Source organism: Pteronotus mesoamericanus, unplaced genomic scaffold, assembly GCF_021234165.1.
Source record: "Pteronotus mesoamericanus isolate MK-2021 breed Mesoamerican mustached bat unplaced genomic scaffold, CSHL_Meso_final contig_82, whole genome shotgun sequence".
NCBI classification, from domain to species: Eukaryota; Metazoa; Chordata; class Mammalia; order Chiroptera; family Mormoopidae; genus Pteronotus; species Pteronotus mesoamericanus.
Genome location: NW_026555265.1, coordinates 8,196 through 33,327, shown reverse-complemented (window position 1 = coordinate 33,327; position 25,132 = coordinate 8,196). Strand labels below are relative to the sequence as shown.

General features: G+C 56.8%; 1 protein-coding gene across 2 annotated transcripts; it reads right to left on the bottom strand.

Moving 5' to 3' along the window:
- Window positions 1-4,773: 4,773 nt before the first annotated feature.
- On the bottom strand, window positions 4,774-23,890 carry EPHB3 (EPH receptor B3). Of its 2 annotated transcripts, XM_054585255.1 has the most exons (16): window positions 23,788-23,890; window positions 15,297-15,361; window positions 13,525-14,197; window positions 11,037-11,192; window positions 9,941-10,291; window positions 9,651-9,775; window positions 9,311-9,470; window positions 9,123-9,231; window positions 8,682-8,734; window positions 7,622-7,744; window positions 7,240-7,487; window positions 6,549-6,764; window positions 6,288-6,437; window positions 6,007-6,200; window positions 5,749-5,904; window positions 4,774-5,643 (listed from the first exon to the last, which is right to left on the bottom strand). In XM_054585255.1, exons 1-16 carry the CDS (start codon window positions 23,888-23,890, stop codon window positions 5,535-5,537), a joined length of 2,991 nt encoding a protein of 996 aa, XP_054441230.1. In that variant the 3' UTR covers window positions 4,774-5,534. The 2 variants fall into 2 exon arrangements, with proteins under 2 accessions (XP_054441230.1, XP_054441229.1); XM_054585254.1 differs by having other exon boundaries at window positions 6,288-6,764.
- Between the last annotated feature and the right edge of the window lie 1,242 nt (window positions 23,891-25,132).

Here is a 25,132-nt window from a genome sequence, read left to right as displayed (position 1 = left end):
TCAGACCTGTGCCCCCACCCTCGAGCTGGAACCCTATACCATTCTTGGACTGTACTGACAAGTGCCTTCAGCTCCTGGGGGCCCCACCCTCCACCCTCTCCCCACCCGCACTCTCCTTTTCCTCCCGCCCTTCCTCTGCGAACAGAAAGCCCAGGAAGCCTTTGCTCCTGTGTGCAGAGCCCCTCCTGGGGGGGAGAGCATTACTCTGACGTGGCCCAGGAAAGGCCTGGGCATACCATCCATGTGTGGCATTTCTAGATTCTCCTAGGCCCTCTTCCAAGGTATCCTGATGTGGGAAGAAAATGGAAGCATGAATGGGGTAGGTCAGATTGGGGTTTTGCTTTGCCATTGACTGGCTCTGCGATCTCAGGCAAGCCATGTATTCTCTCCAAGCTCTTCTGTGGAAATGGGGATAGAATGAATCCTTTTCTCAGAAATAGTTGTGGGCAAATGTGCCTGGCCGCAGGAAAGAGGACTACAGAAGTAGCAGCCTACAGGGAGTCCAAAGAACACTATAGAGTTGTAGAACTGCTGGGACCAGGTGCTCAAGGCTGGCCCTCTGGGCTGTGGAAAGCAGATGGCCCCCGCTGGGGATGAATTATGGGAAATAGAAGGCTTGGTCAATGGCATATGTCCATGACCCTCTTCCTTCCTCATCCTCTAAGTTCAAATGTGGAAGGAACAGGGTCATGGACATATGACATAAACAAATGGAATGCCCTGCCCTTACCTGCCCCAGGGCCTTTGCACATACTGCTCTCCTGTCCCCTCTTGCTAATTTCTAACAGCCTCCAAGACTTAAGTCAAGTCACATTCTTGGGCAGCCTCTTTGACAGAGTGCTTAGCCTGAATCCCTTCTTTATAGTACCTGGCGCTTACCTAGCTTGTAGCACTTATCTCATCATGTCGTATTAGTTGATTTATATATCAGTGTCCCCCTCTGAGCTGTGTGTACCTATAGGAAGTGATGCTGTACCCAGTTCATCTCCACTTCCCCAGCTCCACACACTGACACTGACATATGCAAGGGCTCAATGAAGTTATGCTGAATAAATGAATGAGGGAGGCAGTGAGTGAAGACCTACTCAGGGTCAGACACTAAAAGGTTAAAAGGACCTGCATGGTAATGGGGGCTCCAGCTCCCTCTCCTGGGCATGGGATAACTGGTTAGAGGGCCTCCAGCCTTGCCCCAAATTAGCTCAGATCCCTCCAGTTGTGATTTGGTCCCACAAAGATTGTGGGACAACTTTCAATCTCAGGTTGTGATTTTATACACTTCTTTGTATGATTGTTTGAATGGCCTCTATGTTCCTGTTAGACTGAGGTCTTAAAGCAGCAACTGTCTCTGTTTCTGCTCATCCCAGTATCCCTAGTGCCCGCCACAGTGCCTGGTACATAGTAGATATCCAGTAAATATTTGAAGAATGAATGAACATTGGAGGGAAGGAGCCCCCCACCCAGACCCAGGACCAGTGGGCCAAAGGAGAAATGAAGAAACCAGGCTTCCTCAGCAACTTGCTTCATTCTTTACCCATTAATGAGCTTCTTTACTCTCACTGACTTCAAACCACCCAGGCCCCAGCAGCCTTTTCCCAGGAAGTGGGCCAGGGCCTGGGCTAAGCTTGCATCAAAGTGTTCAGCATCCCCATGGGTGGAATGGGGTTGATGGATTTCCCCAAGTGCTTTGGTTTCTTTGAACCCTGCTTTGTGCCAAGCACTATTCAGCACTTTCCTATCTGTTCCTATATTTTATTTAAACTTCATATTAATAAAAATAGTAGCTGACATTTTTGAGTACTTACTATGATCCCGGCACATACTTTACATATATTAACTGATTGATGTTTGTAACAGTCTCATGAGGTAGGAATGATTAACTACATCTTTTTCTAGACGAGGGTATGAGGCACGGAGAGGTCAACCTGCTCAAGGTCACAGACTAGGAAGCTGGGCTTTGACTCCAGGTCTGCCTGTTCTCTAAATCTAGGCCCTTCCCACTGCCCTACCTCTCAGTTGGCCCAGATTTTCTAGGTTCTAAACCAGGGTCTGGCCACCCAGGCTTAGGTCTAAAGGCTGCTTTCCAGGTTCCTGCTTCATGGGGCCACCCTGGAGGGGCCCCATGAAGCAGGAACCTGCCTGAGCACAGCCTGGAGCAGCCTGCTCTCCCTACCTGTCCTTACTTTGAGTTCAGGCATAAAGAGGGGCACAAAAGGGGTCATTTGGGGCTGCAACTGCCTCTCTAGGGCAACACCCCCCTCCCATTGGCTTCCCATTTTAAACACTAACTAGGAGATCTAATTACCCCCAGGAGTGTGTGTAATTAACCAAGACTGGGCAGATTAAGACCTCAGTTCCCTTCACTCCTTATCTGACTCCAGGAAAACAAGGCCCCTCCTGAGTACCCTCACTCTTCCTCTGCAGGAACCATGGCCCACCCCTCCTCGAAGCCCCGCTTAGGGGCCTGAGGACTCACCCCAGCCCTCTCAGGGGAGACACAGGCTGCTGGGTTGGTTAAGCCGCCCAGGTAGGAATGCACTAGGAGGAGGTGCCTTCAAGGAAGGGGATGGCTTTTGTTCTCCCTTCTTTGCATCCCTTCCCCCGATCTCTTAGGGTGTGTCGGTTGGGAGGTGGGGCCAGGGAGGGTCTAGTAACTGAAAACGTGTGAACCTGAGTAAAGGAAGTGACTTGGGGACTTGGTGCGGGTGTGGCTTTGGTAAGTCAGTGTGCCCCTGCCTGCTGTTTCCGTGTGTGCGTGAAAGAAGAGACATGTGCGTGCAGGGACGTCCAGGTTATCTGGACACAAGGAGGGAGGTATGTGAGATGTGCTGAACGGGCACATCCAAAAGAGTACCAAATGCACCCTGGGTTTCTGGGTTCAAAGAGGTCCCTCGAAATCTTCGGCCAGGGGCGCGCACACCAAGGGTCCCTGGTCATTGCGGCTCCCAGCCCCCACTCCTCTGGCGCTCCAAGTCCACGATCCTACCCTTCCCGCGGTCCCGGTAGGGGGCGACGTATTACCTCTTCCGGCAGAGCCCCCATTCCATACTCCCGCTAATATGGTTAGAGTGACGGTATAGGGCAGTGAGGGGACCACAGTAGGTGAGCGGGGCCACATACCCTCCCCCGTGCCGGAGCCTGAGGAGAAGGAAGTGGATACTTAAGCCGGAGCTTGGAGCGCCCCCTCCCCTTTATCTGAGTCCTCAGCCGGGGAACGCGGCGCAGGGTGTGCCGGACGCCCCTCAGCACTGCGCCCCCCTCCCCCGGCGGCCTGCGACACCTCGTGCCGTTGACAGCCCCGGCGCCTAGGCCCAAGGCGACCTCGGGCCCCCGCAACGTACTCCCACCCCCGTCCTCCGCAGAGTCCCCAGCCAGTGAAGAAAGGAGGCCTCGCCAAGGAGCTTCGTCCCCCGCCCCGCCGGTGGACGTCGCGGGCTGGAGCTTTACGGGGCGCCCCTCCCCCGGGCCAGCTACTGCAGCGCGGCTCTGGGCTCCGTGGGGGGAATACTAAGGAGCAAGCGCGGTCGGAGCGTGCAGCGGAGGGGCAGGAGCGGCCCCGCGAGCTTGAGCCGCGCTCCCGCCGCTCGGGGCCCCGTTTTCTTTCCAGGCAGCCGCCGGCTGCGTGCAGAACGAAACTCTTAACCTCCGATTCCCGCTGCCTCTCGCCTCCCGGCCCCGGCCCCCTGACCTGAACGAGCTGCTCTGGGCCTCCAGCCTGAAGTTCCGCCAGCCCCCAGCTACCACCCCCATTTAGAATTCCTCGACCGCACGGTCATCCTGGAAGCATCCCGGAGATGTGAGGGGCCTCGACACGTGAATCCAAAGATCTAGGAGGCTTTGTCCACGCCCCTCCCCTTACAGGTCTGGCCAACTACCCTCTAATGTAGGCAAAGTAGGTTCTTTGGAAACCTGTCCCATGCCATGCAAGGGGTTTACTGCCCAAGAACCCCTTCTGACACCAGGAGAACGACTGCATCTGCCCACCCCCCACCTCGCTTCTGCATCCAAGGGGTCTCTGGGCGCCCCCCGCCCCCGCCCCCACGTTTTCTCCTTTGACATTTACAGAAGCTGTTTTCCTAACCCTCTCCCTGGTTCTTACTATTTATCCTCTGAACCTTTCTAGTGTGCAGGCAATCTTCGGGTGGGAGCCCCAGGCCTCACCCGCTCAGCAACTTGGGGCACGTTACTTAACCTCTCCCTTTCCTCCTCTGTAAAAAGGAGATAGAAGTACTTCCTTCCCTGGCTGGGTTGTTGTGAGATTAAATAAGATGCATGTAAAAATGGAGCACTTTAGCCCAGTGACTGGAACGTAGTAAGCACTCAGCAAAGACTAGCCACACTTCTGGGCTGATGTTTGCTGAAAGGAGCTGGCCTTGGCATCTAAACACCAATGGGTTCTCCTGCCCTTTGTCCTTTGCCACGTGACTCTGGGAGTTGACCAACCCTCTCCAATCTCAGCTCCCTCAGAAACAATGGGCGTGAAAGAAGGCTGTCTGTAAAACACCATCCAGACTCAAGTGTCTACCCCTCCACCCAGGAATGCTGGGCCCTAGAGGAAGCTCCACAGTAGTTCTCACTCTACTGTTATTACCCCTCTGCCCAGAAGTAAGATGCACCAAAGCAAAAAAGGGAAGTGGTGCCTGGATTAGCCTGGACCTGGTCACCCAATGACTTTAGGGAATTCTGAAGGGCTGGCAGCCAGGGACTGTGAACTTGAGGGCACCAGGGAAGCCTGCCTTGGGAGTGGAATGAGAAGGGGCCAGAGAATCTTCTTATTGCCTTTATTCCACTGACGGCCCAGCTGGCCCCACTGCAGGGCACAGGGCCAAGCTTTTACACACTCACCCACGCTCTCTGTGCAGGCCAGTGCGTGCACACACACACACACACAAACACACTCACACACATCGCCTTTCTGGCTCTGAGAGTCAGTCTCTGGGGGGCAAGGGCTGCTCCTCAGCCTGCCCCTGCCTGCCCTTTTATGACAGCACCAAGGGTGGGGTGGGGCAGGGCCCTCAGCCCCCAGAACAAGTCCCTGTGCAAGCTGGAGGTGCCAGTTGGCTTTGGAATGGGGGTGTCACATTTCCCCATTCCCGGAGTCCCCTCCTCCAGTTCCTGAGGGAGGGACTGCTCTCTGCCTACCTGGGGGGCCACACCCCTGCCAGGGCTGGGCCCTATCAAACCCAGGCTTATCTCCCACCTGCCCCTGCCAGGACAGGACCTCCGGCATTGAAGCATAGTCAAGTCTGAGGTGGCGGGGATCTCCCCGTGGAGAGCAGGAAGGCCTGGGCACCCGAGGGGCTTGAGGAGGGGTCATCACCCCTCTCCTAATCCATCTTCAATATGAAGAGGTGTTGGGCACAATTTCTGGGGAGGGAGCACAGGCCTGGAGGAGAAGTCCCAGCTTGGGCCCTCCCCAAACTTTCATCTTCTGGGCCACAGCCTAAGGCCAGGCATCCAAAAGTCCAATAGTCCAGCCGGCTGGTCAGAGTCCCTGTGTAGTCCTTGGGGGGCACACACCCTGTGGGAGTTGGGTGTCAGACCTGCACAGGCAGTGTCTGGTTCATCTGCAGCCGCATGTCCTGGATACTGCTGAGGATCTTCTTCTGGTGGCCAGCCAAGGTGACTCCGATCCGGAGCAGGTCTCTGCAGACGGAGCAAGGGTGGGGTCAGCCTCTCCTCTCCTGTCCACCACCCTGGGTCCAGCAGAGAACCCCCTGCCCTGCCCTTCCAGATGCGAGGCACACTTACTCTGCGGTCATCTGAGCCACCAGGTCAAAGGATGCAAACCCCGCGCTGACGAAGCTCTCCTTGTACCGCCCCATCTTAATGGCATCCAGCCAGTCACCAACTGTCGTGAAGGTTGTGTAATCCGGGACTGTGCGGTCCAGGAGGGGCTGTGACATACTGTGGGAGAAGAGAGGGACCTGGTGAGTCCTAATGACAGGGGAAGAAGGGGGAAGGCTGCTGGCTCGAGAGCAGGGTGGGAGCAGAAGCAGAGGTACTGACCCAGACTGGGCGCTGGCAATGACCTTGAGGCTGGCAGCATTGCGGATAAGCTTGTCCAGGGTGTTGACAATCTGGGAGAATTTGGGCCTGAGGTTCCGGTCCCGCACCCAGCAGTCCAGCATGAGCTGGTGCAGTGCTGTGGGGCAGTCCATGGGAGGGGGCAGCCGGTAATCCTGCTCCACGGCGTTGATGACCTGAGCCCAAAGCAGGGAAACCGGGAGTGAGCAACCACTATGCTCGCAGCCAGCTCCCACCCACCTGACCGCCCTGGCCCCACTCACATCCTGGTTGCTCATGTCCCAGTAGGGTCGCTCTCCATAGCTCATGACCTCCCACATGACGATTCCGTAGCTCCAGACATCGCTAGCAGAGGTGAACTTCCGATAGGCTATGGCCTCCGGAGCAGTCCAGCGGATAGGGATCTTTCCACCCTGGTGGGGGGGGCACAGGCCCTTCACCCTGTGACTCCGGGCTAGTCCCCAGCCCTGAGCCCCTGCCTGGTTGGCCCCGCCCCCAGTCTCCCTCCCGGCTGCTTCCTGTACCAGGGAGCTGGTGTACGTAGGATCAGAGGGATCATCCTCAAGGAAGCGGGAGAGGCCAAAGTCTGAGACTTTGCAGACCAGGTTGCTGTTGACAAGGATGTTGCGGGCAGCCAGGTCGCGGTGCACGTAGTTCATCTCGGACAGGTATTTCATGCCAGCAGCAATGCCCCGCAACATGCCCACCAGCTGGATGACGGTGAACTGTCCATCGTTGAGCTGGAGACAATGAGCAAGCTCAGGCAGACCTATCACCTCCCTCCTGGCCCAGGGCCTGCCCAGGGCCTGCCCAAGGCCTGCTTGGCCACCCTCTCCAAGGCCTCCTAAACTATGCTTGTCCTGCCCCTGTGACCATGTCCGGAGGGCACGGAGGGTAAAGGAACTGCCCTACTCTGTGACAGGCATCTGTACACAACATCTCAATTAATCCCCATGAGTAACCAAATAAAACTTTCTACTTCCATTTTACAACCAAGGCAGCTAGACTCAGAGGTTAAGCAAAGCCTAAGGTCACACAGGCGGTAGGGGCAGATCAGGATGAGAACTCTGGTCTCTGGCTCTGAAGGCCAGGCCACCTTAATAAATATTCATGGCTTGAATAGGGTCTGCATGACTTGTGGGAGCGGAGGGGTCGGCTTGCTCAACCCAGCTCTCTGGGGCAGGGGAATGGTGAGGGGCTGGGGCTGGCTCTTACCCGGAGGAAAGAGTCCAGGGCGCAGTTTTCCATGAACTCGGTGAGGATCATGACTGGCCGACTTTTGGTGACCACGCCCTCCAGCCGGATTATGTTGGGGTGGTCAAACTGACCCATGATGGAGGCCTCGCTTAGGAAGTCCCGCCGCTGCCTCTCAGTGTAGCCCACTTTCAGTGTCTTGATGGCCACGAACACCTCCCTGCGGCCGGGCTGTTTCAGTCGCCCCCGGCACACTTCCCCAAACTCCCCTGCAGAGCACAGGGCACAGGTAGTTAAGTTATTTCTGGGATCGCTTCTATACCCAGCCTGCCTCAGCCCTCCCCTGAGGTAACCTCCCCTTCTCCCCCCACCTGTCATCCCCACTGTGGCCCTCGGGACTCACCAGCTCCGATCACTTCCTCGATCTTGACACAGGACACATCGATCTCCTTGGCAAACTCCCGCACGGCCTCATTGGGGTCCTCGTAGGTAAAAGGGTCAATATAAACTTTCATTCCTGGAGCGACTAAGGGAAGAAAAGCGGGGCATGCTCTTCAGGCTGGGGATGGTGAGGGAACTCATCAGACTGAACCCTCAGGCTGTCGCCCTGAGTGGGAGCAAAGGTTGTGACCTCCCTGCTAAGCCAGCTCCATATTCCTCTCTGTTGAAGCCACAACTCCCTCCTCCCCTGCGGTCCCCTCCATGAGAACTAGTAACCATAAAAGACACCTAGGATTCTTCTTCTTTCACCTTCATTTCTCATCATGTCAAGGCCTCTCAAATTTGCCCCCCCGCCCACTCACACCGCCCCTGACCCCGTTCAGGCCTTCAGCATTCCAACTACTGCAATAGCCTCCCAGCTGGGCGTTCTGCCTCCGGACTTTTCCCACCAATCTACCTGCATACCTGTCTTCCTAAAACAATAGTTTCATTATATTACTCCTCAGCTTGAGAGCCTTTCCCATTACCTATGGTGGAGTCAAGTCCCAACTCCTCTGCCTGCCTTTCACGACCCTCCAAGGACTGGCTGCAAATACCTAGCCTTGCTTCCCAGCAGCTGTCAAACCAGTCTTCTCACTGCCCCCACAGTTGGGCACTCTCCCTACCCCACCCACTACCCTCTAGAGGCTCCTGCAGCCAAGAGTGCTCTCCCCCATCTCTCTAAATACTGCTCAGAGGCAGGCCACCTCCTCCAGGAAGCCTTCCTCTTCTCTGAACTCTTACTGCCCTTTGTAACAGGAACACCCAGCTTAACACTTAAATTGTTTTCTCATTGCTTCCTGTGTATATGCATCTTGTCTCTGTCACAGGACTAACTGCCTTTGAGGATAGGGGTCACATCTCATTCATCTCTGAGGCTGGCAGAAGCAAGGTAGGGGCTCAGGAAATGGCCCCAACTGGAAGCAGAAGGAGGGTTCTCCAAGCCCTGGGGGGACCACGGGAGCTTAAGGAGACACACTCACTGTATTGCTGCAGCTTCTCCGTGTATTCTGAATCAGAGGCATGCCGTTGCTTCCTGGAGGCGGGGAGAGGAGGGGAGGCCTGAGATAAGTCCCACAGCAACCTTTGTTCAGGGGACCCTAGGGCACACAGGAGGGGCAGAGTGCCCGGGGGATGGACCAGTGCCTGGTTGCAAGGTCTGCGGTTACAGCAGCCACTGGGTCTCTGGGCAAGGGGCTTAGCGGACTTGGCCCACTCAGACGCTAGTTTCAGGGGACGCAGAGGGAACAGGATGAGGATGTGGACGTGGACTGGAAAGGGCCTTTCCAACAAGGAAAGGCGGGGCCCAGGGAGGCTGTGGCTCTGGGTTTGACGTGGGTAATGAATCACCTGTGCATGTGCGTGCTAGGGTGCTAAAGGGAAGCTCCAGTCAGCCAAGGGAGCAAACAGAGGTCTGGGAGTACCTGAGACAGACAACAGCGATGACCACAACAGCCACCACGAAGACAAGCCCAGCCGTGGCAGATCCCACAATGAGGGGAAGCTGCTCCTGGAGCTGCTGGGCACTGGAGCCTGGAGACAGAGAGGGTCCTGGTGAGTGGAGGGATGGAAACTATGGGCTGGGGCACAGATAGGCACAGAGAGTATGTACCTCTCTCACTTGTGGTCTCAAACTCAGCGGGGCGGCTGTACTGCCCATAGCCAGCAACAGTGCGGGCGCGGACCTGGACCACGTAGCGCGCGTCGGGCCGCAGCCCGTCCAGCTGCACGGAGTTCTTCTGGCTCGTCACGGTGGAGGCGATGCCCTCACTCTGCAACACCAGGAGGAAGGCGGCGTGTCAGTGGGTCCTGAGGCCAACCTTCCCCTGGCCACCCCCAGGACCGCCCCACGGCCCCCTCAGGACCCAAGGCCTTACTCCCAAGGGCCCCTAACACTATCTGGGGTTAATCTTCTTGTCCCAAGGCCTCCTCCTGCCCCTTGAGTCTCTGACCTTCTCAAAGTACTTCATCTCATAGTCTAGGATGACGCCGTTGGGCCGCTCGGGGGGTGCCCAGGACAGTGTCAAGCTGCTGCCTGAGCTGCTGTGCAGGTGGAGTGTAGGCACTTCAGACGGGGCTAAGGGAAGAGTGGGCGGCTCACCATGGGCTCCTTGGACCCTGGCATCCTTCCCAAGGACCCAGTTCCCACGGGTCCCCTGGTGGCCCATTGGCAGGCCCTGGGAAACCTCAACTCTGTGCAGGAAGATGACCCAGGCCCTACCCTCCTGAGTCCCCTCCTCACCAGCCTGGTTGGTGGTGATATTCACAGCCGCATAGCGAGGGGGCAGAGGGCTCTTGCCCGAGACACCATTGACTGCCTGCACCTCAAAGGTGTAGCGTGTGTGGGCCAGCAGGTGGCTGATGTGGACCCGGCGCTCTGTCAGGCCCAGCTGCCGAGGCACAAATTCCACGTTGTCATCACAGCGTGAGCAGGTCGAGGCACCCCCGGCCCCGGGCCCCCCATGGCACTTCTTGCAGATGACATTGTACAGTAGGTCGTCCCGACCCCCGAGATCCCGGGGCTCGCTCCACTCAAGGATCAGCGAGGTCTCATTCACATTGGAGATCACACCCCGGGGTGGGGATGGCACAGCTGTGGAGAAGGAGGAGGGAGAGGGCAGTGGGCTGGGGTCCTAGGACCGCCCTTCTGCCCAGAGCTCCTGCACACTCCAACCTGCTTCTACTTCTTTGCCTTTGCCTCTGCTTAAATCAGCAGCTACCTTTCCTACACTTCTTTACTGGGCAGACCCCTATTTAGCCTTCAAGGCTCAACTGGAGATGTCGCCTCCTCTCGGAAGCCTTTTTCATTCATCAGCTCCCTGTCTTCTGCACTCCGGTGACACCCTCCAGCCCGGCACTCAGCACTCTATATGGTCATTATCTGTTTTCATCCCTGTTCCTCCCACCAGGTTGCATTTTAGGCAGTGACTGTATCTGCTTCTCCTCCACCTCCCTGGTGCCTGGTACAATGCCTGGCACACCAAAGGCCAGAGCAGGGAGAAAGCAGAAAAACAGGCTGCCCCAGGGATGTGAGATCCCCTCTGTGGCTAGAACTGGACCAAGAGAGCGGAAGTTCTGCACAGAGGAAGATGGATTAGAAGGCCCCAGCCAGTTTCTGATGCTCAGGAGCTTCTAGGTGCTTATAAAATGTTGGCGGAAGGGCTGAGCCAGCTCGTGTGAACTCTGGCTCAGGGCCAGTCACTTCCTGGCTGTGCCATGTTGAGGACATCTAACCTCCTGAGCCTGGAGACATTCCCAGTGACCGTTTGGGCCCTGTGAGGCCGGCCTGCAGAGGCAAGGTCTGGGGCCGCAGAGTGAGGGGATGCGCATTTACTCACTGGTACAGGCACTGTCCGCAGAGTCCGAATCGGCACGGTAGAAGTTATTGTGACAGGAGCAGATGCTGGCGGCTGGTGAGGTGGTACGGCTGTTGGGGGGACAGGGGAGACAGGGCCCCTCTCCCTGCTTCGCCTTGAAGCTCCCAGGGGGACAGGCTGTGGGCAAGAAGAGGATGGACATGCTCACCTCCCTTCCCTGCAAGCACCAATCCTCCGCACCGCCGTGAGAACCTGGCCCTTCCCCAGCACGGGCCTGGGCCCCTCCACCTCCTAGACTGTGGGGGCCACACTGGGATTGCCTCACTCCAGCTGCAGCTACAGAAGGCCCTTTTGCCCTGTGGAAAGTCCACGTCAGCGGATTCCTCCCCAACACTGCCCCCTCACCTGCACCTCACCGATGAAGACTTCAGCCCGGACAGCCTGGGCTTGTCAAGGCAGGGAAGCGAGAAGAGCAGGGAAGAGGTGGAAGATGGGAAAAGACCACTAGTGAACTGGCAGCACCCTGTCCCCTGCTGGGGTGTCCCACCCCTCCTTGAAGCTCAAGGAAAACCGTAGGACCCTCCAGGCCACTCCAGGACAGGCTGGAGATGGGGCCTCTGAGTTTCACAGCCAGTTCCTCTCCCCACCCACCAGGAGCCGGGCGGCAGCTTCTTTCTGCCCTTGGGCAGGGGTGGGGGCTTAGGAGGGTTGAGAAAAGGAGAGAAAGCAAGCAGGCAGGAAAGCTGGGGTCACCTGCAGTTCAGAGACCTCAAAGCATCCACAAGGGGAACCCCAGGCTTCAAAGAGTACCCAGAGCTGGGTGACCAACCTCCCTTCCCTGCTCTCTCTCCTGTTGTCTGCCATCTAGACCAGAGGCCCCGAACCTGGGCTCTGTATGTTCTGCAGCTCTATCACAGCCATATAATTTATTATTCAAACTGGAATATTGTGAGAGTGAAAGGGGTCGCTAGCAATAATCCTGTTAGGACAATGGGCATAAGCTAGGGATGCCTTGGACACACCAAAGCGTGTGGTCACCCCATCCACAAATGACTACCTCTGGGGAGGTCACCCAGGCTATGGAATGCCCAGAGTTGGGGCTATGCCTTTCTCTGGGGTTTAATCTCCCCTCCCTAAGGTGATATTCCATCCAAGCTCTTTCGAGCCAGTGGGGGGAGGGGGCAGAGGCCAGGCCAGCCTGGTTGCTATGGGAACCAGCATACATTTCCTGCCAGGGACCTGCAGAGTGTTAGCCCCTCTTCAGGCTGTCAGGCTCATCACCCCCACCCCCTTTCTCCACTTAGGAAGAGGAAGTCTGGGGGCAGGTTCCCATAGAGAAGTGAGAGGGGCCTGGCAAGGAACTATTCACCTTCTCAGGACAACACCCAACACCGGCCTCCGAGACAGGTTGGGGCTGCCAGCCCCCTCACACTTAGGGCTCTGCTTAGAGCCAGCTGCCACCCCTCAAAGCTACAGGCTTCAAGTGCCAGGAGAGAGAACTGGGCAGAAGGGACTGAAGACAAGGCCCGAGACACCTTGTCCCGCGTGACAGATCACTGCACCAGGCTTTAGGCCCAGTTCCCACCATAGCAGCTGTGAGGCCTTGAGTGCAGAAACTCTGAGACTCAGTTTCTTTTTTGGCAGAATAGGGAACATAACTGGAATTGGCCTTACAAGGTTGTGGTGAGACTCAAATGAGAGAAGTCTAGTATACCGTTAAGGTCTTAAGTCTTGGCAAGCCACCAGACACAAGCCTCCTAGCCTCCTCATGTAAGAACTGGGACAAAACAATGTCTGATCGCCATGCATCTCAAGGCTCCTGAGAGCCACAACTGAACTCCCAGAGCATTGGTGCTCGCCATGTGCAAGGCACTGCTCCAAGGCTTCCTGTGCATCTATTCACGTAAGCCCCACTGCCTCTCCATGAAGAAATCATTACCATCCCCATTCTGCATATGAGGAAACCGAGGTTCAAGACTTAAGTAATTTGCCCAAGCTCTCACAGGTGCTACGAGGCAGAGGCAGAACTCAGATTGGACTGGGCCCTGCCCACTGTACATAAATATTGCCTTTCAAGGTGCAGATAAGCCCCCAAGGTGAAAGGGCTGAGCCTGTGGTGCCCACAGCCTCTGTCCCCACAGCTATATTTCCAGGGTGAGGCACACACACGGGGAGGGACAAGCAGGCATCCTTGCCAGCCTCCTGAGTCTCTGACCAGGTTTTCCGGGGCCCTCCTTGTCAAGGATTCTCCATGCCTCTCTTCCTCTCTCTTCAGTTTCATTTTTTTCCCTCTTTTTATGCTTGTATCTCTCCTCATTCACCCTCATCTCCCTCCTTGCACCATGTTCTCTGCACCTGAGATCCCGCTTCCTTGACCTGCCCCCACCCCAGACCTGACACCAGACCACCTTGTCTGGTAGGTAGGAAGCGGCAGATAGGGGGCAATAGGCGGCTGTGGCCCAAGCCCTTCCCTCCCTCGCCCCCCCACCCCAGGCCAGTCCCCACTCACGACGGCACTGGGACTCCTTGGCAGCTGGCTCATGGCCGGAGGCACAGGTGCAGGCACCCACGGGCACCATCCACTCCCCGTCACCGTTGCAGTACAGCTTGAGTGGCACCGACACCTCTACGGCATTAGCGATACAGGTGCCAGGGGCAATGACCAGTGAGGTGGGCTCGGCCCCAGTGAGGGTCTCGGGGAAGAGGGCGAAGCCTGCGGTGGTGGATGCACACTTCTTATAGAAGGCACGCACAGAGATGAGCGACATGCAGGCACCCTGGTCCTGGAAGGCCAAGTAGAAGCCGGCCTTGGACAGCTGCCCGAAGCTGCGCACCTTGGTGTTGACACGGCCAGTATCGAGCCTCGAGAAGCTCTCATCGGGGGCGATGGTGTCCACCTTCACATAGGGGTTCTCCATCCAGAAGGGGGAGGAGGCCGAGGCCACATCGCTGTCAGCCTCGTAGTAGAAGAGGTTGAAGGTCTCCTTGCAGGAGCCAGGGATGTTGGGGATGCTGTTGCAGTCACGAACAGTGAACTTGAGCTCCACGTAGACCCGCTGCACATCCCGCCGCCAGATAAACCCCGTACGAAGCCAGTTGTTCTGGTTTGACTCACGCACATTACACACCTGGTACGTGCGGATGGGGTTCATGGCCTCATCGTAGCCACTCACCTCTTCCCACTGTACATGGAACAAGTGAAAGGACAGGGAGTAAGCGCCAACATTTGCCAAGTGCTTATCATATGACCAGATCTGCTGTGTTTACTTCACAGATACCCTTCTGCAGTGTAGTAGCTGAACGCACAGACTGTCTGGGTTCCGATCCCAGTTCTCGGCTTGCTGTGTAACTATGGGTGAGTCACCTAACCTCTCTGTGCCTCCACTGCCCCATCTGTAACGTAGCAGGAATAAAGATGTACAAGGAGTAAGTGACTTTAAATGAATAAAGCTCTTAGGACACTTGATAAGTAGCATGTGGGTATTAGCCATAATATTTATTATCTTTGCGCCTTAGTTTCATTGTCTTTAAAAAAGGGCTGATTGGAAGTAAATGAGGCTGTGAGGAAGTAATACATGTAATGGGCTTGTAACAGCGCCCGATAGCGAACAAGCATTCCATAAAATTGGCTATCACATTTATCCTTTACAACCACCTCAGGAGACAGTGCATCTGTTGTCCCCACTGTAGAGAAAAGGAAGTCAGGGCTCACAAAGGCGAGGACTTGTCCAAGGGCACACAGTCCGGCCTGAAAACTGGAGGCCTGTAGTGCCACCCAGCCTTAACCATTCCAGAGCTTAGTGTAGTTGTGGAGGCCAATGAGAGAGGTTAATTAGAATATTTCAGAGATGTCAGGGCTACAGTCATTTAATAGTCAATAAATGGAGGCCCAGAATGTAAACTGCATTGCTTAAGGTCACAGAGCAAGTTAGAGATCTGGAACCAAGGTTTCCTGGTTCCCAAGCCAGTGCTCTTCCCAGGGACCTAGAGGGGAGGGAGGCAGGGTGGGCCTGCAAAGGGCCATCAGGCCGGAGAGGGGTGGGCACAGAATGGGACAAAGATGCCGTCTGTGGGAAAGGGACACAGACAGGCTGGAGGGTGAGAGATAAAAGTACCCCCAGAGAGGGGCCATCAGGCACACAAGGCAGGTGACAGGGGCAAAGGCTGGGATGCTGCAGGAGCTGGAACGGACAGGCAGCGAGAGGCAGCCTTTCTCCAGCTCCGGGAGGGCAAGGAGGGTGGCTGCCGGAGATGCGAGCGGCCAAGGGCAGGAAGTCTTACCCCACTTTCTGGATGAGATGTCCACGCCAACTCAGACGTCACCCATTTTGTGTCCATAAGGGTCTCTGGGGGCGCAAAAGAAGAAAAAAGGTCAGGGGCCAAGCTCAGGACGAGAAGAAAGAGGTCACCCAGTGAAGGCTAGGACACTAGAGGCCAATTGCCACCAGGCACCACCCCACCCTTTCCTGAAGTCCCCAAAGCCCTCAGCTCCCCTGCCTTCGAGAAGACCCCGCAGCCATCTCCAGAGATGTCACAGCCCCAGAGATGTCAGGTCAGGCCAGCTGAGAGTGGGTGTCTGCTGCTGACCCCAGGCCTGGGTTAATGAGGCAGGAGCCAGGGCTGGTTCACACACCTACAGCCTCTGCTAATCTCCACACAAAGGGGCCAGCAGAGCCTTTATCCTGGAACAAAGGCCCGTGTGCTTCAGACCCTGCTGCCCAGGCCTCCCCAGACTCCATTCCCAACACAAAGGCCCAGCCCCACACACGCCCTGCCCTGAGGAAGGCGGGAGCAGTTAGAGGTCAGAGCTCACTCCACCCCAGCCTCCCACTCGACCACCTCCGGTGGAAGGGGCAGGAATGCTCTTTGAGGGTAGGAAGAAGACCACTAAGATCCAGCTCCTTGAGAGCAAGTGCAGTTCTTCCCACCATCTCTAGAGAAAGGTACTGTTGGTGTATCCTTTTTACAGATGAGAAAACCACAGCTCTGATAAACTAAATATATGGCCTAATGTAAAACTGCTAGGATTTGGGGTGAAGGGTTGAGAGGTGGCTCAAATGCAAGTCTAGCTGACCCCACAACCAACCCCTTAACAAGGGCACTCTCCCTGCAATAGGCACCTTTGTAAAAGAGGAACAGAGAAAGCCTGGAAAGCTGCTGTGTATTCTGTCTCAACCAAGTGGGCACCTCCTCCAGGAAGCCTTCCCTGAACCCATAAGTCAGGGTTAGATGCCCTGCTTTGTGCACCCAGGGCCGGGAGCTTCGTCATAGCACCAACCCCTTTCTGAGTTGCAGTGTCTTGTCCGTTTCCTCTCGCTCAGCCACAGGAGGGCTCATTAACGTTGCTGACATAAACTGCTCCCCTCAGAACCTGGTTCTGGATTCTGATTAAACAACTCAGCAGACAGCGTGGCCCCAAAATCAGGTCTAGGAGCAGGAAAGAGGGAACAGAAGTGGCTGTCCTCCCCTCAACCCTCAGTTGGAATAGGGCACAGTCACCCCAGAACTTCTGAGGCCTCTATATCAACAGCGGGGCAGGTTGAGGGTACCCAAAGGGAAACGACCCAAACCCCACAGGTTCCAGGCTTGTGGCTTTCGCTGGTTTCCTGCAGCCTGGGTCTGAGCTGAGGATGGCGGAGGAGGCAGTTGTGGCCCCAGTCCCTCAAGCACAGCAATGGGGGCAGCCAGGCAGCAGCCGTTCCCTGCAGCGCTGGTCCCTGGAGGGCGGGCTGCAGGGTGAGCTCTCCCAGACTCGACGTCGTTGTCGGTGGCCTGACAGGCCCCTCTGGCAGACAGACAGACAGACACAGACATTCGGCGCGGGGGGCGGGGGGGGGGGACAGGAGGGACGAGGAGACGGGGCAGAAGCAGGGGCCCAGAGACAGGCAGGGAAAGGGGCTGGCGGGCGGAGCAGGAGCCTCGTAGAGGCGGATGGTGGGCGGCACCGAGCAGGAGGGATGTGCAGGGGCGGCTGGGGAGGACCAGACAGCTGGGATGGCCGACGGCGCATTACAAAAGACAGTGAGATGGAGAGACAAGGAGGCCCAGGGAGACGGAGGCAGAGAGGGAGGTTGCCAAGTGGCCTCTACCCCAGCCAGCAGCCCAAAGTAGTCCTGTCCCAGGGAGCCAGTCCAGCCCAACGCACCCCTCCCCCAGCCAGCCAGCCAGCCAGTCCGCCTGCTTGTCTGCCCGCTGCCCGCCACCCGCCCGCGCTGCTCCCTCGGCTGCCTCCCTCCTCCCTCGCCCTCACTTCCTTCTGCTCGGCCTGTGCCAAACCCATCTGGAACTGTTTAAACCCAAATATTCAGCCCCCTCCCCCCTCCAGCCAGATTCCTCCACAGTTTAAAACAAGCCCTGCGCTGGCTCTGGGGGAGGGGGGGGGTCGGTGGGGCGGTGTGAGGAGGGGGGCGGGCAGGAGAAAGGGGGAGGCTCTTCATTTCTGTTTAATTTCTGGGGAGCGAGAGAGGGAGGGAGGGGATCGGCCCTTGGCCATCGCTCAGCCTTGGCCATCGCTCAATCTCGGCACATTTTTCCCATTAATGAGGAGAGGACTTGGATTTCGAGTCCTGTGTGCCTGAGGAAGGGCTCCGGTCACCCTGATGGGGAGGGGGCTGGCTCTCTGGGAGAGGGAGGGGTCTGCTCCCCTCAGCAAGACAGAGACCTAAGGGGCCTGCGTCCCAGCCTCAGGAAGGGTGTGAGTGGGAGGGAGGGGGACAGAATCCCTCCGTCTGTTGGAAGGGAGAGACCCAACAGAGCCCACCTTTTTTCTGCTCTGTGGTGTGTGTGTGTGTGTGTGCGCGCTGGGGTTGGGGCAAAGGATATGAGGTCCAGTTGGGGGGGGGGGGGGGGTAAAGACAAAAGAAAAGTGAGTGAGCAGCCTCCAAACTCCCAGCTGTTGCAGGCACCCCTACCCTCCTCTGTTCCACCATGTGGCTGCTGGAGGGAGACCACAGAGCAGCTGGCCACTCCCAGATACAGGGATGGGCCAGCCAGGGAACCCTCAAGGCCCCCCAAAAGCAAGCAGGGGAGTGGACCCCATGACTGGGGGCTTTCTGGGATTGCGCCTTCGATGCTTAGAAATGAAGCAATACCGCTTTCCAACTTCCACAGAGAGACAGAGAACAGCCACGTGGCAGCAGCTGTGTGGCCCTCGCCTATGCACAAACATACGGATGCACACGTTTCGCTCAGTTCTCAGTGGCTCGGTTCATTCCCCACCGCTGCGGCCCAAGAGCCACAAGTCAACACGCACGGTGGACAAAAACACACATAGCCACAGCTGCCCACAAACGCACACATGGCTTCACACATAACCGTGGTCTACCTTTCTCAAACACACGAATGCATATGGTACAAAGAGATTAGTTTTCTTTAGACATGCACATACAGTGGATCTTTCCTACACACAGACCTGACTTGCCTTAGACGAAGACTCACTCTTAACAGTCTTCATGTGTGTAGATTTCCTGAGACACATGCACGTACAGAGGAACACACACCCAACATTCTCCTTACGCACCCAACCACACACACTACTGCCAGTCACAAGTTACAGTCTTGAGTACAGTCAAGTGTAAACACAAACACCAGTTTTCTTGTACAGACTCTTATCTTGTCTTACACAGTCACACACAACTCGCATCTGCTACACACACACAGAGGCCCATTTGCACCGAAACATGTCACAGGAGCATACAGACGCAATGTAAGTGTTAACATATAGAGTTTGTGTAAAGCCTCAGAGGTGCATCCTTCATGTACGTGCAATACATACACACGCACATGCGCGCGCGCACACTGCGAGTACAGTCTCTCTATGGGAAGGGTTCAGAGGGGCATGTCTGCTAAGAAAGCAAAGGGCAACCTTGACCAGAAGCGCAGACCTGTTTCCTCGCCCTGGCAGCACAGACAGGAGCTGTCACAGGTCACAAGGCTGGGGGTGGGGCAGGGGCATGAAGACGATTCTGGGTGTGGCTGGGTGCAGCCTCCCCAGGTACAGCCTCTGGCCAAGCAGCAGGCCACTTCCCTGCCAGAACAATGGCACTGTCCCAAGGGCCCCTGAGCGTTTGGGGAGGGGGCGGCATCATGAAGAGCTCTAGCCACAGGAGCTTGGAGCAACACTTCCACAGATAAGTTGGGGGCCCAGCATGAGGAGAACAGGGCACCCAGCCTGTGTCTGAGAGCCTCACGGGGCCACCCTGGTACAAGAGCCCCAGCTAGGAGCCTGCCACCTGCCCAGGCCAGCCCCACACTTGCAAGGCCCACAGCACCCATCCTGTGAACGGGTGTCAGTGAGACACAGGGAACCAAAAGATTCTAGAGAAAGAAGCAAGATGTCTGCAGGCCAAAGTCCAACCCAGGGGCTTTGAGGTGTTGAGAAAGGTCATGCTCCCGGGCAGAGCGTGCAGGAGCAGGAGGGCAGAGGGGCTGCGGCCTGGACGAGAAGGCGCATCCCAGAGTCCTGCCCGCAGAGAGGAAGAACTCGCATGCTGTCCCTGAGCTGCACCCGCCACACACACACACAAGGTCCCGACCTCTGCCAACCGCCAGGGATCTGTCCCCAGTCCTTTGTCATGTGGGTGTATGTACATGCATGTACCAACCTGCACACTCAGGGTTGTCAGCCCGAGGACCAAGGGGTCTCGGGGGTTCTCTGTCATGAGACCCGGAGGAGCCTAACTCACTCAGGGCCACCTTCCCCATCCCTCTGCCCCCACCACGGTCCCCTGGCACTCAAGTCTCAGAGAGAGGGGTGTGCAGCATCTCAGAACAGAGAACACATTTTGTTTTTCATTCTTCCCCTCAGATCATGGGGGTTTATAATTAAATAAACCTGAGAGGGAGGAGAAGGGAGGAAAAAGCACAGGGCTGGGAGCCCAGATGCCTCAGTGCTCATCCGTGCCCCCCACCCCAGTCCCGGCGCTGCCAGCCGGTCAGACGGCTGGACAGACAGCTAGCCCTTAGGTGAGGCCTTTGAGCCCTTCCACGGGATCTGGGTCACAGTCGGTCTGGCCAGGAGTCCGGGGACAGCAAACAACAAGAGAGCTGGTGCCAGGGCCAGCCTGGGGGCAAGGGGCCTCTCCCACTCCATCAGGTGTCCAGCTGTACCCAGGCTGCCTCCCCAACGGCCGCCCCCTCCCCCCCCCAGTTGCCCAATCCCGACAAACCAGTTTGACTCAGCACAACAGGCAGAGCTACAATTTTCAAACTATGCAGCCCTGGTGATTCAGCCTCTTCATGCTGTTTAATTAGTGGAAGGCCGGGTGGCAGAGGCCTTGCCCATGGCAGCTTCAGCTTTAGCTCGCTGCTGCCGCTGAGGGAGGCCACAGAGGCGGTGGCCGCAGCAGTTCTGGCTAAAGAGAAGGCAATGACAAGCAAACTGGTTCCCCCAAATACCTGCCACTGTCTCTCAGCAGGAGCTCTGAAGAGCTAGCTCAGGACAAACAGGGACGGAGGGGTGGGGGGGGTGCTAAAGGCAACTCAAACAAGTGAGCCAGCTGCAAAAATCCCAGGCCATTGTCCCCGCTCAGTTACCACACACACAGTGGTCACTGCTGCAGCCTGAGAAAGAGACGGACTCGCACACTGCTTCTTTCCCTCAGGAGCCAGTTCCACTGCAGCTGCAACTCGGCTAACGTGGCTGGGCCAGGATGGGGCTGCGCCGGCTTTTCATCTCACAACTGTGTTTCTTTTCTCAAAAGGGCCTGAAGTTCCCAGCAGGGCCCTGCCCAGCCCATCTCAGGTGTAAGGACCCTACGGTTCAAACAGCCTTCCTCATCCCATACCCTATTCCTGGTCTGCTCACCTACTGGGTCCCACTCCCACACCCGTTCTTGTTCCTGAAAGGGAGAATGGTCTCAGCTTGGGAGACTGGGGAATACTACTCGAAAGGAGACTGAACAACAAGGTGGCCTTGTTTCCCTGTGTCTGTGGGTAAATCTGAGGGCAGTGTGTGTGTGTGTGTGTGTGTGTGTGTGTGTGTGTGTGTGTTGGGGGGTGGGGTAATCAATCAAACAGCAAGGGGCGGGGTGTTTCTTCAACCAGGGAGAACAAGCAAGGACTCTGGCTCCATCCTCATGGAAAACTAATGTGATCCTTTGATACAGAGTTTTGCTGAACCCCAAATGCGCAGGGAGGGAAGAGCAACCGGGTGCTAGACAGTATCAAACGAGTGTGTCCATGAAGAGCTGCATCATCAGCTCGAAGACCCTGAGCCTAAATATGATCGCAGATGCAGGGAGCCAAGGTGTCCTCTAGGCCAAGGGCAAACCATACCCTGGCAAAGCCACATGGAAGGCTGGAGCAAGGAGACTAGGTTCCCTGCCCAGAAAGCTTGGGGCACTGGAGAGATCTTCAGTGTTTGTCCTCTAGACACAGCCCAGGACCTCCAAGCCCAGCCATCCCACCGTTCCAGAGTAGGGGTGGGGGACAGGCTGGAGTCAGGAATGGCTCTCTTCCCATCTCACCCTTCCCTCCCAGAGCTAAAGGGAGAGGGAGGTGGGGTAAGGACTTCTTCCTCCTCAGACCAACCTTCCCTCTCCCCGTTCTTTCCTATAATGCTCTCTAGCAGGGTAAGGGCTCAACTGTGAATTTTCACTTCTGATGTTCCCTAAGGAGCAAACCCTGAGATGATAATAATAATAACAGCTAATCCTTGAATAACAATGGCTGTGTACTAAGCACTTCACACACATTAAGGATTCAATCCTCACAACAGCCCTAGGAGGTGGGTACTATCCTATCCCATCTCACTGTGAGGGAGAACTGGAGGGTGGGTAGGGGTACCATCTAGGCTGGGATCACTGAGTGCCCTGAGGTATCTCTCTTTTTCCTTTCATTCACATACACACAAACCAAAGACCCTAAGGTCTGAGGCTGGCAAAAGGAACTGGTGAAAGCCACGCTTGGGAGGCACTGCTGCTTCCTGGGGGCATCCCGCACTGGCCTGGCCTCTCAGCCAGAGAGCAGCCCTAGATCCTACTTCACAGCTGAGTGGGGAGGAGAGGGAAAGGTTAGGGGCCACAGCTCATCGGGTCTCTGCCTCCTAGTCAGCCCCTCTGCTCCCTGGTCTCCAGATACCAGCTCCCAGCTAGGGCCTGCCTCAGAGAGTCTAGCAGATTGTAAGGGCTGAAAAGGAGGAGAACAGGGAGGAAAAGAGGGAGAATCAGGGAGCCTCCTCAGGTAGTCCTAGCTCCAATGACCCCCAAACCACACCCACCACCCCACTTTGGGCACCGACACCCACTATACCCTCGAACAAGGGCGCTGGGGCCTGGAACACATAGCCTCATAAGCGTGTGTGCCTGGGTCGCCTCTCCTAGGCTAAGACACAGACCTGGGAACTCCAGCAGGCTCCCTGGCACACACCCTTGAGGCAGTCAACAACAAAGCCCCGCACTGGTTTCTCATGCCAGCGATCCTATCACACACATGTGGATGAGTGTGCGCAAGTGTGGGCGCAACCTTGGTGTGTCTGTCTGAATTTGCATGTGTCCATCCATGTGAATCGGTCTGTCAGGAACCAACGGGTTCAGAGATAAAAGGGGTGGGGAGGGGGTGCATAGGAACATTTTTTCCCTGGAGAAAATCAGTAAGCCCCAGAAGATACCTTTCTCAAGGAACTGTGGGGTTTTTTCCCCCCTTCCACTCTTTCACTTTACCCCTTGTGAACATATGAACAGAAGTTGATTTTGTTCTTAAAATAAGAAAGTGACTAGATCTGTTAAAGACATCAAAAGTTAAGTACTGCCTATATTCTAATTTCCCCCAAATTTCTGAGGTGCCCTTCCTTCCACATTACAGAAGGTTTTTCTTTCCCTCATTCAATAGCTTCATGTTTTTTTGAAGCTACGTCTATTGTTTGTGACCAGTGTCCATTCCTCTGTCCCCCGCAGGCTTGTGTCAAGTGGTGTGTGTGTGAGCTCTCCCACCAGGGCCAACAACCCTTGGGCTGTTCACCCAAGTACAATCATTTGGAAGTTGGAGCTACCTCTCAGCAGCAGTCTTGGCAGGTTTTTCAGAGCCCATTGAGAAGCCCAGCTTTTCCCCACTGGCTAATGGGTAAGGCACCCGGCTCTGGTGCTACCTGGGGCAAACCTCACCACACCAAGGGTTCAGTGAAGACCCAAGTACTCGGGGGTGTCCTGCTAGAAGGTGCGGGGGTGGGGGGCAATCCACAGAGCAGTGTGCAACGTCCACGCACACAGCACCTCATGTGCGGTTGGCACTCGGTAAACCGCAAACAATAACAGGCCCCCGCCTTCCCACCCCCGCAGCCATTCCCTGACAAAGCGGGGTGCGCGCACCCATACTCTCATAATTAACTCCAACGGGCTCCTAACCAACGCCGCCCCCCAACCTGGGAAGTCCTGCGTCTCCCCACCCGCCACAACTCTGCAGCAGCCTCAGAGCCTCCGCCTTGCCGGGAGGTCGCCCACACTTCCTCGCCTCCCGGAGGTGCCGAAGGCCCCGCTTCTCCGCGGGGTACTTCCACAAAAGCGCACCGCGGGGCCATGACTCTCGGGACGTTCAACCAAAGTCGAATTGCCAGTGATGCCGCAACCCGTGGACCACTGGCCTCGGAACCAGCCGGAGCCTCGTAGGTATATCTGGGGGCATCCTCACAACCCCATCCTCCGGCCCCTGGAGTGGGAGCAATTAGGGGACCCTTCTCCGACGTGTGCTCAACCCTCATCAGACCATACTGCGGGCCCTGTCCGGTCCACATTAGGGAGACCGAGCACCCCTCGAAGCGGACCCCGACGCCGCTCACCTTCCAGCGCGTGGCAGCAGGCGGGCAGCAGCAGTAGCAGCGGAGGGAGCAGCGGCAGGAGCCCGGGCGGCGGCAGCGGCGGTGGCGGGCGGGCTCGGGCCATGGCCAGGCGGGCTCCGGGAGCCGAGCCGGGCCGCGCCTAGCCGGGCCGGCAGGGCTGCAGACCGCCGGGGGAAGGTCCGCTCGTCGGGCTCCGAGGAGGGCTTGCGCACGGTCACAGGAAATCGAGCAAAGAGGGGGTGCAATCTAGACGAGCGATTCCGGGGCCGAGGCGGCTCTCTGAGCCGGCGATGCTAGAAAGTCGGTGCCGCGGGAATCTGGACGGACCGGTCCAGGAGGATCCGGGGCGCTGGAGATCTTGGAGACGTTAAGACTTGGGGAGGCAGGCCGGGGCAAGAGGGCGCAAGTGGTCGTAGTTCAGGGTGCACGGTAATCCGGAGGTGCGCCACGGGCTCGACTTGGATCCGGGACTTGAGGCACTCAGGCCGTCGGGTGACCAAGGACGGGTCTTGCCTCGCCGCTCACGTACTCACTTCTGCGGTACCCAGAGCTGGCGCGGCCGCTCTGGGCGAGGGGGGCGGGAACGGCTCCCTGCCAGTTAAAGCTGAGGTTCCGCCCCTAGTCACCGGTTGCCCACTCACAGACCACCAGGAGGGCAGGTTCCGCCCCGACAGCATTCTGTTGAAGTTCAGTTGGCGGTACTTCCATCAAGCCCATCCTCAAGGTGCCCAGGGGGTGGGGCCAAGGAAAAGATGAATTAGATTGGGCGGAGCAATACTGTCCATCAGAGGGAAAACCCGCCTCGTGTCGCCCATTGGCAAGTCCTAACCGAGGAGCTGCTATCCAGATACAGTGAACACTGGGCGCCCCCCGTGTGGCCTGTGCACGCTTAGGAACACCCCCACAGGGCAGACTTTTCTCCAGGCACGTTCAGACCCTAAATTCAGTTTAGGTACTCTCTGGAGGCGCTCACTTCGGCATATCCTCCCACCAGGACCTTCTCATTCGTTCGTTCCTTCATTCACGCATTCAGCCGCTCATTTCGCCCTTCCCTGAGCCAAAGACTCCAGTAACTGCTGGCGCTACAGCAATGGCTAAGACAGCGCTTTGTGTTCTCTTGGAGCTAGTTTAGTGGAGGAGGCAGGCATGAAGTCATCACAGCCGAGTGTAACAGGTATTGTGAAGGAAGGACAGAGTTCCTTACTACAGCACATGTGAGGAGGATGGCTATGTCTGAGCCTGAGGAAATGACATTCAAGCTGAAATATGAATGATGAGTGGTAGGTGAGTATTGTGTGTTTGGGGAGAGGGGGTGGTGGTCGATTCAGGCAGAGCAAACACACTT